A 14,574-nucleotide genomic window follows, 5' to 3' on the forward strand; every position below is an offset into this window, starting at 1 on the left:
TGTGGAAAACCCTCACTTGGAAACTAAATAGCACACTTGTAAATAATCCATGGTCAAAGATGAAATCAAAAGAAAAATTAGAAAGTATTTTGAATGAAAATGAAAACAGAGGATATCACAACATATGGAATGTACCTAAAACAGTACCAAGGGAGAAATATTTGTGTGTGTGTCTCCATGTATACTAGTGAAATAAGAATAAGCCCTATGGAGTGTAAAAAAGAATCATTAAATGCTCAATTTTTTTAAAGTTACAACAAAAGAAGCAACCATGACAAATACAAGCCATAATAACTTCTTCCCTTCACTAAAAGGTAAAAGCCAATTGCAGAGGTCACGTGAGCCCCCAGGAGACAGAAATGCAGAACGTCAGGAGGGGCCTCATTGACACACTCGGGGCCCCTCCACAACCCTGCTCACAGTTGCCAGTTGTGTGGTTTCTTAAGGGATGTCTGTCTCCCCGTGTCTTAGTCCATTCCAACTGACAGAACAAAAATACCATAAACTGGGTGGCTAATAAATAATAGAAATTTCTCACAGTTCTGGAGGCTGGAAAATCCAAGATCATGGTGCCAGCAGATTTGGTGTCTGGTGAGGATCCTGGATAATAGCTGTCTTCTGTGTCTTCACACAGTGGAAGGAGAGAGGGAGTTCTCGGAGGTTCTCTTTTATGAGGGCACTAATCCCATTCATGAGGGTTCCTCCCCCATGACCTAATCATCTCCCAAAGGCCCCCACCTCCAAATACCAAACATTGAGGGTTAGGTTTTAACCTATGTATTTTGGGGGGACACAACATTCGGTCTACATCACCTACTAGAATGTCTGTTTCATGCAGGAGGGCCCCTATGGGTTTTGTCTCTGCTGGGTGAGTTCAGTCTCCAGAGCACAGCAGCAGTTTACACAGCCTGGGGTAGGTGTGTAAGCACTCAGGGAGTGCAGGAAGGGGGATGTACTACTCTTTCCCTGTGCTCTCCTACCTTCTCCCTCCCGAGTCAGCTCTGATGACAGGGCTGTGGTCTGGGCCCAGCACAGTCCTTCAGAGCAGCCAAACATTCCCTGGAGTCCTACTGTGTGCCAAGCTCTTGCCTGAGCTCTGTGGTAGATACATTTCATCTCCATCTGATGTGCAGTACAGAGATTTAACGTGCAAACAGACTAAAGCAGCGTCATTGTAGGGTGGCTGGAGCTATGAAGGAAATGAAGCAGAGGTGACAGAAGTGATGGCTGCTACTGCAGATTGGTTGGGGAGAGCTGAGGAGGTGACTCCAGGGGAAGGGTATTCCAGCCAGAGGGAACCGCAGTGCAGAGGCCCCAGGCAGGAATGAACAATGAGGAGACCCAGTGGCCCATGAAGAGGAGAAGAAGGCCATGAGGTCAGGAAACAGGTCATGCCGGCCCTTTTGGCTGGGGTGAGGAGTTTGGTTTAGTCTACCCTACCCCCACTTATTTGTCATCTGAGCCCTACTCGGCTCAGCTGGACTCTACTCTGCTTCCACACGGACTGCCATGCCAGGGGCAGACAATTATTACACACAGGGAGAAGGGCCTGAGCAGGCCTGGTGGTGGGCGTATGCCTTACAGTGTTGGAGAGACATTGAGCAGACTGGCCGAGAACTCCGTAGGGTCCTACCCCACGTGGCCACCACCCCTCCTGCCATCAGGGGGTGGGTGAGAGTAATCACTGAAGCTAAAGGAAGCAGCTGTTTCCCACCCCAACCCACAGTACTGGCTGAGCACCATGGCCCAAAGCCCCTCAAGTCCAGGGTTGGTGGCTCTCTCCCCAAACATACCTCCCAGCTAACATTTCCTTCTTGACATGAAGCATGATTTCTAGACCAGGGACACAGCTACAACCACATAACAACTTTCGCTGAACTGACATTTTATTTACCTTTTGAAAAAACAGGTTCCAAAATTTTAAACACAGATCTGGATCCATATGTTGATTCAACCACTTCTTTCCCTGGAGCCCTGGGAGAGCGGCAGCAAAAACAGCCAAAGCCATGGTGTGCAGAGACATCAGGAACACTAGCTGGGTCACAAAAGCCACATCCTAGGACTATAGGATCTTCTTTCAGTCCCAGGGTGATGGCCATGAGGTGAACATGCCCGGAAAGGCTCTGAGAATCCAAATAACCTGTAGATTATTTGCTGACAGTGACCTCAGACACAGGGAACAGGTTTGCAATTCCTGAGAAATTCTGCATGCTGCACCCTGTGAAACCATGGTTCCTGGAACATTTGTGGGTGCCTCTTTAGAACCAGCTCAAACCCTCTCGTTTACCAGATTCCCCACTCCACAGGACCTCACTCAGTGCTTCTGTGTCCACTTACTCTTTCCAACAGGCCCCTGTAGGACTTATGGCCAGTCTAGAACTTACCTCCACGTTCTCGATTTCAGGGGGCACGGCTTCTGAGCTGATTCTGGAAACAACTTCTGACCAATGCTGGAGATTGCAGAACATTCCCTGGGAACAAGGAACCCAGGTGCTTGTCCCTAGTCACCCGGGGATCTTATACCAACCACCCCATTCTTCAGGTGAGCTCTGAATCCTCAAGTAAACCTGACATCCAGGCTGAAGATTTATCCACAAAGCCTTTCAATCTTTCCCTGGAGGTCTCAGGCACCAGTGCAAGTTAGGCCAACCTTGACTGGAGCTGTCCTCTGCCATCCTGCTGGCCCCACTGAGGCAGACAAAAGTCAGGGACCCCCACAGAAACCGTTCCCTCTATCCATGAGCCCAATTTTGTTCTCAATCCTTCCACACACAGATCCCAAAGATTAAGGGTGGTTTAAACAAAAAGGCCTAAAGATTACCAGACATTCCAGAGCAGTGTGAGGCAGTTCCAGGGTTGGATAAATGCACGACAGGGACCAAATGTAGTATCAACAGTGTCCATGAAAATGGTTAACCTTCCCTGGAAGGCCCCAGCAGACACTGCTCAGCTACTCTTGGAAAGAACTAGGTCATGCCCACACCTAAACCAGTTGGAGGGGGAGAGAATAAGACCCATTATGGGCTCCACCACTCATGATTCTCTCCTTTATCAAGTGGGGAACACAGAGGTCAGCTTCCCTGAGCACACACAGTGACTGATGCTCACCACGGGGACCTGCCAGGTGGTAGAAGTGGGATGGCTTCTGTCACGGTAACTGGCAGTGACTCAACACTGCCAACAGCCTGGGCAGGTGAGAGTGCAACACAGCTCCTGAACGCTTCCCATGTACCTGGCACCAACCCAGTGTGGGTGCTGAGGTGTGACATGTTTAGCTTTCAAATGGCTACTCTCCTCAATCTCCTTTCTGGAGTGAGACCTTTCATGTTGAACAAGGTGCCAGCCATGTCTAAAGGTTTTCCCACATCCCCGTCCTCCTATGGCCTTTCTCCAGTGTGGACTTTCTTGTGCTGAAGGAGGGTAGAACTATGTTTAAAGGCTTTCCCACATTCTGTACATTCATAAGCCCTCTCTTCAGTGTGGAACTGCTGGTGCCGATTTCGGTAGGACCTGGTAGTGAAGGTTTTCCCACACAGGCTGCACTCGTAGGGACGTTCTCCAGTGTGGACTTTCCAGTGCTGATACAGCCCAGAGCGGGTCACGTAAGTTTTCCCACATTCACTGCACTCATAGGGCCTCTCTCCAGTGTGAACTCTCTGGTGAAGAATGAAGCTATGGTTGTATTTGAAGAATTTCCCACATTCCCTGCACTCATAGGGCCTTTCTCCAATGTGAACTTTCCGGTGCCGAATGAGGGTAGACAGAACGCTGAAGGACTTCCCACACTCGCTGCACTGGTAAGGCCTCTCTCCAGTGTGAATTCTCTGGTGCAGAACAAGTGCGTCTTTGCGGTTGAAGGTTTTCCCGCACTCACCACACTTGAAAGGTTTTATGCCAGTATGAACCTTCTGGTGCTTCCTCAGTTTAGATGGGTAACTGAAGGCCTTCCCACACTCACTACACACATGGGATGTTTCTCCAGTGTGAGTTTTTCGGTGATGAACCAGGGTTGAGCTCTCCATGGGGGCATTTCCACCTGCTGGGCACCTGAAGGGTCTCTCTTTGGCGTGAGTGATCAGGTGGTCAAGGAGCGCGAAGGCCTTCAGGAAGGCTTGCCCGCAGTCGCTGCACTTGAAGGGCTTCTGTGTGGCGTGGGCTCCCTGCCGTTGCTGGCGAGTGGAGCTGGGTGGAAAGGCCTTGCGCTCGGTGCTTCTGCGTGGTGTCCCCTCTCTGTGGGTGGCCTGGGGCTGGAGGAAGCCTAAGGTGGCAGGGATGTCCTTCCCAGACACCCTGCACAGAAAGGGGTTCTCTGACAGGCAGACTCTGTGGCTCTTCACCTGCTCGGGAGGGGCTTCCTCATCCCGCAGTCTACACAGAAAACCTGAGACAGAAGAGTCAGTCACTGAGAGCTGGCTTAGACGGAAGAGGCACCTTCATCATCAGTGCATGTCGGACACACCCATAAAGGAGTCCACAGAATTGCCAGGAGGTTGCAAGGAAAGGTCTGGCCGAGTGGAACAGGGCTCTGCCAGAGCCCAGAATAGGGGAGACCTCAACAGGGACCAGGACACAAAGATGGGAACAGTGCAGGGAAGGGATTCAGGGCCTCTAAGTCACTCCTGTGCAAAGGGTATCGGCAGGGCCTTAGCTACTGGAGACAGCAAGCACTGTGAAGAGGCTGTGTCTACTCCAATGAAAACATGACTGTGACACAGTAGCTGGTGCTCAAGTATTACTGAAGGATATGTACGCACCTCAAACCACACACACAGGAGGTCACAGTTGACAGTTCTGCACTGGCACAGAGGAGAGGAAATGACAAGACACAGAGGCCAGAGAGGTGGGTCATCCAGAGCCATGGTAGAGATAGCAAGACCACACAGTGAGTCCACAAGAGGGGAGAGGAAAGGTGGGAATAAGGTGTGGTGACTGGCCCCAGCACCAAAATGCCAGTGTACTCAGATACCCATTACTGAAACCAAGGCACCCCCTAGCCCCATTCACCAAGACCAGGACCCAACCTGGCCTCTGCTCTGCTGACCACAGTCATATCCACCATGTTGGGCACCCAGGGCTCTTCCTCACCCTTCATTTGGGCCACCTCACCCTTCATAGTGAGCTCAAAGGTGCAAAGCCTAGGAGGTAGAAAGGTAATAAGATACCAGCCCAAATCAAGGCTGACCCATCCCTACACGTACCACAGGAAGCTCATGTCACCATGGCAACCAGGTAGGAAACCAAGTATTAGAACATGAACCTCTTCTGTACATTTAAAAAAAAAAATTGTCAGAGAAGCAATTGTGATGTTCATTTTTTAAAATTTATTTTTTAAGTTGAAATATAGTTGATTTGCAATGTTGTATTAATTTCCAGTGTTCAGCAAAGTGATTCAGTTATATAAATATACATATATATTCTTTTCCATTATGGATTATTACAAGATACTGAATATAGCTCCCTGTGCTATACGGTAGATCCTTGTTGGAACCTCTTCTGTTTAAAAATTTGTTAAGAAGGTAGATCTCATGGTTTATTTGCTTTACCACAATTTTTAAAAAAAGACCCTCCTGTGAAGCAAAACTGACATAACTAAAGAAAGAAATAGACAATAATATTTAGAGACTTCAATTTCTAACTTTCATATATGGATAGAACGACTAGGCAGAAAATGAACACGGATATAACACATGAATAACACTAAAAATCAACTAGACCTCCAAGACATCTATAGAACATGCCACCTAACAACAGCAGAATACATATTCTCCTCCATTCTCACATGCACATGGAACATTCTCCAGAATAGACCATTGCTAGGATATAAAACAAGACTCAGTAGACTTCAGACAATTGAAATCATACAAAGAATGTTCTCTAACTACAAAGGAATTAAAACAAATCAGGGCTTCCCTGGTGGCGCAGTGGTTGAGAGTCCACCTGCCGATTCAGGGGACATGGGTTTGTGCCCCGGTCCGGGAAGATCCCACATGCCGCAGAGCGGCTGGGCCCATGAGCCAAGATCCCACATGCCACGGAGCGGCTGGGCCCGTGAGCCATGGCCTCTGAGCCTGCGCATCCGGGGCCTGTGCTCCGCAATGGGAGAGACCACAACAGTGAAAGGCCCGCATACCGCCAAAAAAAAAAACAAAAAAACCCCCAGAAATCAACAACAGAATGAAATTTGGGAAACTCACAAAGTTTTAAAAATTCGTTCCCATTATGGTTTATTATAGGATATTGAATATAGTTCCCTGTGCTATACAATAGGACCTTGTTGTTTATCCATTCTATATATAATAGTTTGCATCTGCTAGTCACAAACTCCCAATCCATCCTTCCCCTGCCTTCCGCTTTCCCTTGGCAACCACAAGTCTATTCTCTATGTCAGTGAGTCTGGGAAACTCACAAATTTATGGAATTTAAATTAAGTACTCCTAAATAACCACAAGGAAAGTTACAAAACATTTTGAGATGAAAGAAAAAGAGAACACAACATACCAAAAGTTATCAGGAAAAGTATTGCTTAGAGGGAAAATTACAGAAACATCTCTGAGCTGTCTTATTCACAACACTTCTGACACCACACGCATGGGGGCTTTCCCACACCATTTCTCCAGCTCTCTGACACCAACTGGGTGTTCAAGGATTCAATCCAATTCTGACACCAACTACCTGGAATTAGCATCAGATCCCACAGGTTATGGACGCAGTCCCACAAGACTGCCCCCACTTCAGACATCAACGGAAAGTCCCAGGGCTCCTGTACTTTCTGACCAACTGACTATAAATCTGGGATTCTCACAATTATTGATTCCTCCTCAGGTTCAATAATTTGTTAGAACAGATCAGAGAACTCGGGAAAAGAGTTTGCTTACTATTACCAATTTATTTTAAAGGATACAACTGAGGAAGAGCCCAATGGAAGAGATGAAAAGGCCAAGGTATGCCAGGGGTGGGGATTGAGGACATAGGGGGTAAGAAGTGTCCATGCCCTTGATGGCACCATTCTCCCAGCATCTTGCTGTGTCCACTAACCCAGAAACTCTCCGAACTGGTCATTTAGGAGTTTTTATGGATGTTTTATCACATAGGCATGACTGATTAAATCACTGGCCATTGATGACTGGCCCAATCTCCAGCCCCTTTCCCTTCCCCAAAGGTCAGGGTAGCGGGGTGGCGAGGAGGGGTTGGGAGTAGCTGAACACCCAACCTTACAATCATGCCTTGGTCTTTCTGGTGACCATCCCCCATCCTGAAACCATCTAGGGGTTCCCAGCCACCGTCAACCCATTAGCATACAAAAGACTCTCTTATCACTCCAGAGATTCCAAAGGTTTTAGGAGCTGCATGCCAAGGAACTGGGAACAAAGACAAAGTATATATTTCTTATGTCACAACACACATATTAAAAAAAGGTCTCTATATGTGTAACTGAATCACTTTGTTGTACCCCTGAAACATTGTAAATCAACTACACTTCAATTAAAAATAAATTTAAAAAATTTTAAAAAGAATCTTCACTATCCTAACTTTATACTTCAAGGAACAACAACAACAAAAAGCAACCCAAAACTAGAAGAAGGAAGGCAATAAAAAAGAGCAGAGATAAACTGACCGAAGAAGAAACAGAACAGCTGAACAGACTTAAAAACAAAATAAAAAACTTCCCTCACAGAAAAAAAAAAAACCTAGGCAGAGATGGCTTCACAGATTAATAATAACACAGGAATAAGAATTAACACCAGGGGACTTCCTGGTGGTCCAGTGGTTAAGAATCCACCTTCCAATGCAGGGGACTCGGGTTGGATCCCTCGTTGGGGAACTAAGATGCCACATGCAGGGCATCTAAGCCCAGGTGCCACAACTACAGAGCCCACATGCAGCAACTACTGAGCCCATGTGCCACAACTAGAAAGCAGCTCACGTGCCGCAACAAAAGATCCCGTGTGCCACAACTAAGACCCGACGCACCCCAAAATAAATGAATATATTTTTTTAAGAAAAGAATTAACACCAATATTTCACAAACTGTGCCAGAAAAAGAAGAGAAGGGTACATTCCCCAACATCCACTGAAGCCAAAATTATCCTCATACTCAATACAAATAAAGACATAACCAGAAAAGAAAACTACACCATTGATAACTCTTATGAATACAGAAAATCAATTACTGTAATATACCACGTTAACAGAATAAAGGACAAAAATCACATGGTCATTTCAATAGACATGGAAAAGCACTGCACAAAATCTAACGACTTTTCTCTATAAATGCCCTCAACAAACAAGAGAAGGGAACTTCCTCACCTGAAAAGGGCATATGCAACAAACCTACGGCTAACATCATACTTATTAGTGAAAGACTGAACGCTTTTCCCATAAGATCTGGAACAAGACAAGGATGTCTACTCTTACAACTTATATTCAATAAAGTTCTGAGGTTCTAGCCAACCAAGTCAGTTAAGCAAAGAAAGAAGTAAAAATATCTCTACTCACAGATGACATGACATTATATAGAGAGAAAATACCAAGGAATCCACCGAAAAGAATAACCATTAGAACAAATAAATGAGTTTAGCAAGGTTGCAGGATACAAGATCAGTATACAAAAATCAATTATATTTCTATACACTAGCAATGTACAATCTAAAAGAAAGAAAGTAATTCCACTTAAAAGAGCATTAAGGGCTTCCCTGGTGGCACAGTGGTTGAGAGTCCGCCTGCCGATGCAGGGGACACGGGTTCGTGCCTCGGTCTGGGAAGATCCCACATGCCGCGGAGCGGCTGGGCCCGTGAGCCATGGCCGCTGAGCCTGCGCATCCGGAGCCTGTGCTCCGCAACGGGAGAGGCCACAACAGTGAGAGGCCCGCGTACCGCAAAAAAAAAAAAAAAAAAAGAGCATTAAAATGAATAAAATATTTAGAAATAAATTTAGCCTTGTAAACTGAAAACACTTTAAAAAATTACAGAGCTAAATAAACAGAAAGACAACCATGTTCATGGATTGAAATACATTAAGGTGGCAATCCTGGGAATTCCCTGGCGGTCCAGTGGTTAGGACTCCACGCTTTCACTGCCGAGGGCGCGGGTTCAACCCCTGGTCGGGTAACTAAGATCCCACAAGCCACTCAACGCGACAAAAAAAAAAAAAAAAAACGGCAGTCCTGCCCAAATTGATCTACTGATTTAAATTCATGGCTCACACCTGGCCCAGAAAGGCCCCTATAAAACTTCTTTTGGAGGAAGAAGGCCAAAACCAGAACAGAGAGGGCCCACAGCTTCAGCAAAGTCACGAAGCCAGAAAGAGGAAGAGCTGGATAGGATTTGTTAGGCAAACCGTAGACATCTGAACCCCAAGCCTTACTCCAGGAGCCTGTAGGGCAACAGGTGTTGAGGCTGCCAACAGGGCTGCTCAGAGAGAGGCAGGGGAAGAGCACACAGCCTCTGTGGGCTTTAAGATACACAGAACTTCCCGTGGATTAAAGGCAGAGGTGGTCAGTTTGCCGAGGGAAAGTGTGAGAGACTTACCCAGTGAGCCAATGAGTGCAAAGTTCTCCAGCATAACATCACGGTACAGGCTCCTCTGGGTCAAATTAAGGATCCCCCACTCCTCTCGGGAGAAATACACAGCCACATCCTCAAAGGTCACAGGGGCCTGTAATGATGAATTCAACTGAGCCTTAGGGTCAATAGTGGGCAGAAAGCCAACCAAAATATGAACAGAGAAACACATCCATGCCCTTGACCTGTGTCTCAAGGTCCTGCCACATCTCTCACTGACATCATCTTTCCCTTTGAGCCCGCACCCCTCACATACCCTCATACCTCCTTCCTCCTAACACCTCGATCTCAGAGGATTCCCAAGGCCCCCAGTACCATCGGTGCCTCTCCCTTCATGCTGCTACTAAGTTCTGCATCCAGCCCACAACAGGCTGGTGACCAGAGAGATGCCATCTATGTACCCCGCCAAGCACTCAGGCCCACCCTATTTCCTGCCAGCCAATTCTCTCCGTGTCCCAGAGGTCACCTTTCATAAGGAAAAAAGACTTTGTTCTCCTCTCTCTCTTAGGCCTGAGTACATCATCCAAGGGCCCTCCAGTCTGTCCTCCTGCATGCAGACACATAACTGTACCGCAGCATGGTACAACTCCACACCCTCACCACAGCCTCGCCGGTCCACCCCACTGGCAACTCCCGCGTTCCACTGTGCACAGTGGTGTGTGTCTCCAGTGCGCTACCACAGAGAGCATCTTCAATCCCATCCTGCCTCGTCCACCCCACACCTCCCATGGCCCACAGCCAAGGACAACCCCCAGCTCTGCACAGAGGACCTACTCATCCTTCAACCCGCAGCCGCCAGGATCCACACACGGAGCTCCGAGACCCCCAGCCCTCCTCTTCTCTATTTCTGCATAGACTGTTCCTTCACCTGTCATAGCCTTCCTCACCTGTCACGGGCTCATTCAGAGTCCGGACCCGCTGGGTGGGGATCCGGGTGGTGAGAGCCTGGGGCGCACCTCCCACTCACCTGAGCCTCATCTGCCATTGGAACCTGTGGGCGGAGAGTTTCAGCGGACGCAGCTGAGATCCGCACCCGCCACCCCGCCCAGCGCGCTGGAGCCTCCGGGCGACCGAGGAAAATGTGCCCGAGGACTGGGAGCAGCCTCGGGACGTTCTCAGGGTACGACAGCGAGTGTCAGGAAAAGCAAGTCGTGCCCGGGGGTCACGGAGCAAGCAAAGGCGTAGCGAGGGTCCCTGCGCTTCTCTCAGCCGGGGTAGTCTCTGCGGTGCGAGCGCTGCCCTCAAAAGTGCTCGCACCGACCACCGGCGACGGCAAAACGAGTACCACAGGGAAACGCCGGAAGTCCCGCCCCGTCCCGCCCCGCCCCGCCCGTGCGCCTCCGTTAAGTCTGCGCCCGCGTTACCCGCGACCTCGTTCGGGGCGGGCGCGAACTACGTTTCCCATAAGTGACGTCGCAGACTGCGTCCGTACCGACGTAGCCAATGACAGCCCAGGAGAGGGGCGTTTCCGGGAGAGCCTCGTGGGCGGGGCAGGGACTTCCAGTGTCGGCTTTAGTTCCTTTGGACCCGCGCCGGGGCGGAGAGAAAGGGCTGCGGCAGCGGGGCGTGGCGGCCAGGAGGCTCCCCGGGCCCGCGGCCAGCGGAGTGGGCGAGGTGCGAGAGTCGGGGAGGTCCCACCACGCCTTGTACCCGCGGTGACCGAGCCGAGGTGACCCCGGCCGTAGAGAGGTGCAACTGAAATGCACTCATTTCAAGTGCAAAGTTTGATGAGGTTGGAAAAATAAATACACCCATTAATTAGATTCGAGTCACTCTCTGGAGTTATCTCCTTAGCCCAATACAGCTTTGTCCCACCCACCTCCATTATGCTGTTATTGGCAAATATATTTGTTTGTTATAGGCCAAACAGTAAAATTATACGGTTTTATACAGTTGCTTTTAAAATAAGAAATATGAATTTACGCTTTCTTTTATACACATGTCAATCATTACAGTATCATACAGAATAGTTTTGCTGCATGAAAAATCCCCTCTGCTCCATCTATTTACCCCTCTCTCCCCCTGAGTCCCTGGCAATCACTATTTTACTGTCTCTATAGTCTGGCCTTTCCCAGAAAGTCATAAAGTTGGAATCATACAGTATGTACCTTTTTCAGACTGACTTTTTGACTTAGGAATACACATTTAAGATTCCTCCATGCCTTTTTGTGGCTAGATAGCTCAGTTCTTTTTATTGCTAAATAATATTCCATTGTATGAATGTACCAGTTTCTTTATTCATTTACCTATCGAAAGGCATCTCAGTTTGATTCCAGTTCTAAGCAATTATGAATAAACCTGTTATAAACATTCCTGTTCTAGTGTCTGTATGGACAAGTTTTCAACACATTTATATAAATACCTAGGAGTGTGACTGATGGATCATATGCTAGGACTGTATTTAAGTTTGTATGAAACTGCCAATTGTCTTCCTAAGTGGTTATATCATTTTGCATTCTCACCAGCAGTGAGTGAGAGTTCTGGTTCCTCCTGTTGTCAGTATTTTGGATTTTAGCCATTCGAATAGGTATGTAGTGATACTGTTTAAATTTGAAATTCCTTAAAGACATATGATGTTGAGAGTATTTTCATCTGCTTATCTCTGCCATCTGTGTATCTTCTTTGGTGAGGTGTCTGTTCAGATCTTTTGCTTTTTTTTTTGGCCGTGCCACGTGGCATACGGGATCTTAGTTCCCCTACCAGGGATCGAACCCACGCCCCCTGCAGTGGAAGTGCAGAGTCTTAACCACTGGACCGCCAAGGAAGTCCGCATTATCCTTTTAAAACTGACTTCGTATTCTTGAATTTTAAAAGGCTTTGTTTATTTGTGGGGGTTTTTTTGGTACATTTTGGATAGAAGTCCTTTATCAGATTTATGTTTTGCAAATATTTTCCCCTAGTCTATGGCTTGTCTTTTCATTCTCTTTCATGGTATCTTTCACAGAGCAGAACTTTTAATTTTAGATAAGTCCAACTGAATTTTTTTCTTCATGGATCATGCTTTTTGTGTTCTATCCAAAAGTCATCTCAATGCCGAACTCAAAGTCACCTAGATTTTTTTTCCCATGTTATCTTCTAGAAGTTGTACAGTTGTACACATTTAACTCTATGATTATTATGATTTTTTTTTTGCTGTACGCGGGCCTCTCACTGTTGTGGCCTCTCCCGTTGCGGAGCACAGGATTCAGACACGCAGGCTCAGCGGCCATGGCTCACGGGCCCAGCCGCTCCACGGCATGTGGGATCTTCCCGGACCGGGGCACGAACCCGTGTCCCCTGCATCGGCAGGCGGACTCTCAACCACTGTGCCACCAGGGAAGCGCCAAGGATTATTTCTTAATGCTCAGCTAAGTGTGAGTCTTTAAGACTGAACCACACGTTAAAAAAAAAAGGCACTAAAAGCACACTGAATCAAGATGAATGGGAAACCATCCTAATAAACACATTTTAGATTAAAAAAAAAAGACTGGACTACATGTGTCACAGGGGTGGTCTTCTGGGTGGAAGGACCTCGCCTCCCTTGAGGACTTGTGACACTCTTACAGAAACACCCTGCTTGAAAGATGCCTCCTCATCCCGCACTCCAAGTCAACAACGGGAAAGCCAAGAAATGCTGGCAAAAGTGCATCTTGACTTTGATAGGAGAGGACAGCCCCATCACACATGTGTGTCTGACACCCAGAATATGTCCACTGAGGGGGCCTGAGTCAGGTTAACGGGCTACTGTGCAAGATCACAGAGTGGAAGATTCCTCATGAAGGGCAAGGAGACAGGGATGAAGTACAGAAGATGGAGAGTCTGCTTGGAGGAAGACTCTCAAACACGCTCCTCTGTAAATGGGTTTCGTCTGTGAACACTGTGTAGCAGGATGTGTTCAGGCCCAGGAAAATCCAGCCGTAACTGAGTAGCTGGTGTTCAAGGACTATTCAAGCATATGTGCGCACCTCACGATACACTAAGTGAAGGCCGACTCGGAGAGCACTGCAGAAGGAGCAGTGAAGAGTGAAGGAGCGCTGCAGAGAGGAGCAGATAAGAGGCAGAGGACAGAGAACAGAGAGGCGGGAAACAGGCAGGGGAGGAAGTCAGACTAGAAATGGCAATCCTGGGAGTTCCCTGTTGGTCCAGTGTTATGACTCTGCGCTTCCAATGCTGGGGGCCTGGGTTCGATCCCTGGTCGGGGAACTAAGATCCTGCAAGCCGTGTGGCGTGGCCAAAAAAACAAAAAAAGAAAAAAGAAATGGCAAGAGGGTGGAATGTCCAGAAAGGGGAAGGAACAATAGGCGTATTCATTTCTTAGGCTGCCATAACAAAGGACCAGGAACTGGGTGAGTTAAAACAACAGACAGGTCTTCCCTGGTGGCTCAGTGGTTAAGAATCCGCCTGCCAATGCAGGGGACACAGGTTCGAGCCCTGGTCCGGGAAGATCTCACATGCCACGGAGCAGCTAAGCCTGTGTGCCACAACTACTGAGCCTGTGCTCTAGAGCCCGAGAGCCACAACTACTGAGCCTGCGTGCCACAACTACTGAAGGCCACCTGCGCACTGCAATGAAGATTAGCCCCCGCTCGCCGCAACTACAGAAAGCCCATGTGCAGCCACGAAGACCCAACGCAGCCAATAAATAAATAAATAAACAAACAAAACCAAAAAATCCAGACGTTTATTGTCTGACAGTTGTGGGGGCTAGAAGACCAGAATCAAGGTGTCAGCAGGATCACGTGCCTTCCATAGTGTCCAGAGGAGAATCTGTTCCTTGCCCCTTCCATCTCCTGGTGGCTGCCAGCCTTTCTTAGCTTGTGGCCACATTACTCCAATCTCTGCCTCCGTCGTCACATCTCTTTCTCTGTCTCCTCTGTCTCCCTCTTGAAGGGTACCTGTGATGACACTGAGGGCCTACCCAAAGAATCCAGGATAATCTCCCCATTTTAAGATCCTCTATCACATCTGCAGTTTCTTCAGCCATATAAGGTAAGTAACATTCACGCATTCTAGGGATAAGGACTTGGGTATCTT

The 14,574-nt window shown here is 47.9% G+C and overlaps 1 protein-coding gene across 1 annotated transcript; it reads right to left on the reverse strand.

The window, feature by feature from the left end:
• Positions 1-3,377: 3,377 nt before the first annotated feature.
• Positions 3,378-10,546, reverse strand: ZNF584 (zinc finger protein 584). The gene is made up of 5 exons (XM_065899002.1): positions 10,529-10,546; positions 9,525-9,679; positions 7,798-7,822; positions 5,005-5,101; positions 3,378-4,381 (listed from the first exon to the last, which is right to left on the reverse strand). The coding sequence occupies exons 1-5, from the start codon at positions 10,544-10,546 to the stop codon at positions 3,378-3,380; spliced, it is 1,299 nt and encodes a 432-aa protein (XP_065755074.1).
• Between the last annotated feature and the right edge of the window lie 4,028 nt (positions 10,547-14,574).

The sequence above is a fragment of the Phocoena phocoena genome, chromosome 20, assembly GCF_963924675.1.
Source record: "Phocoena phocoena chromosome 20, mPhoPho1.1, whole genome shotgun sequence".
Classification (NCBI taxonomy): Eukaryota; Metazoa; Chordata; class Mammalia; order Artiodactyla; family Phocoenidae; genus Phocoena; species Phocoena phocoena.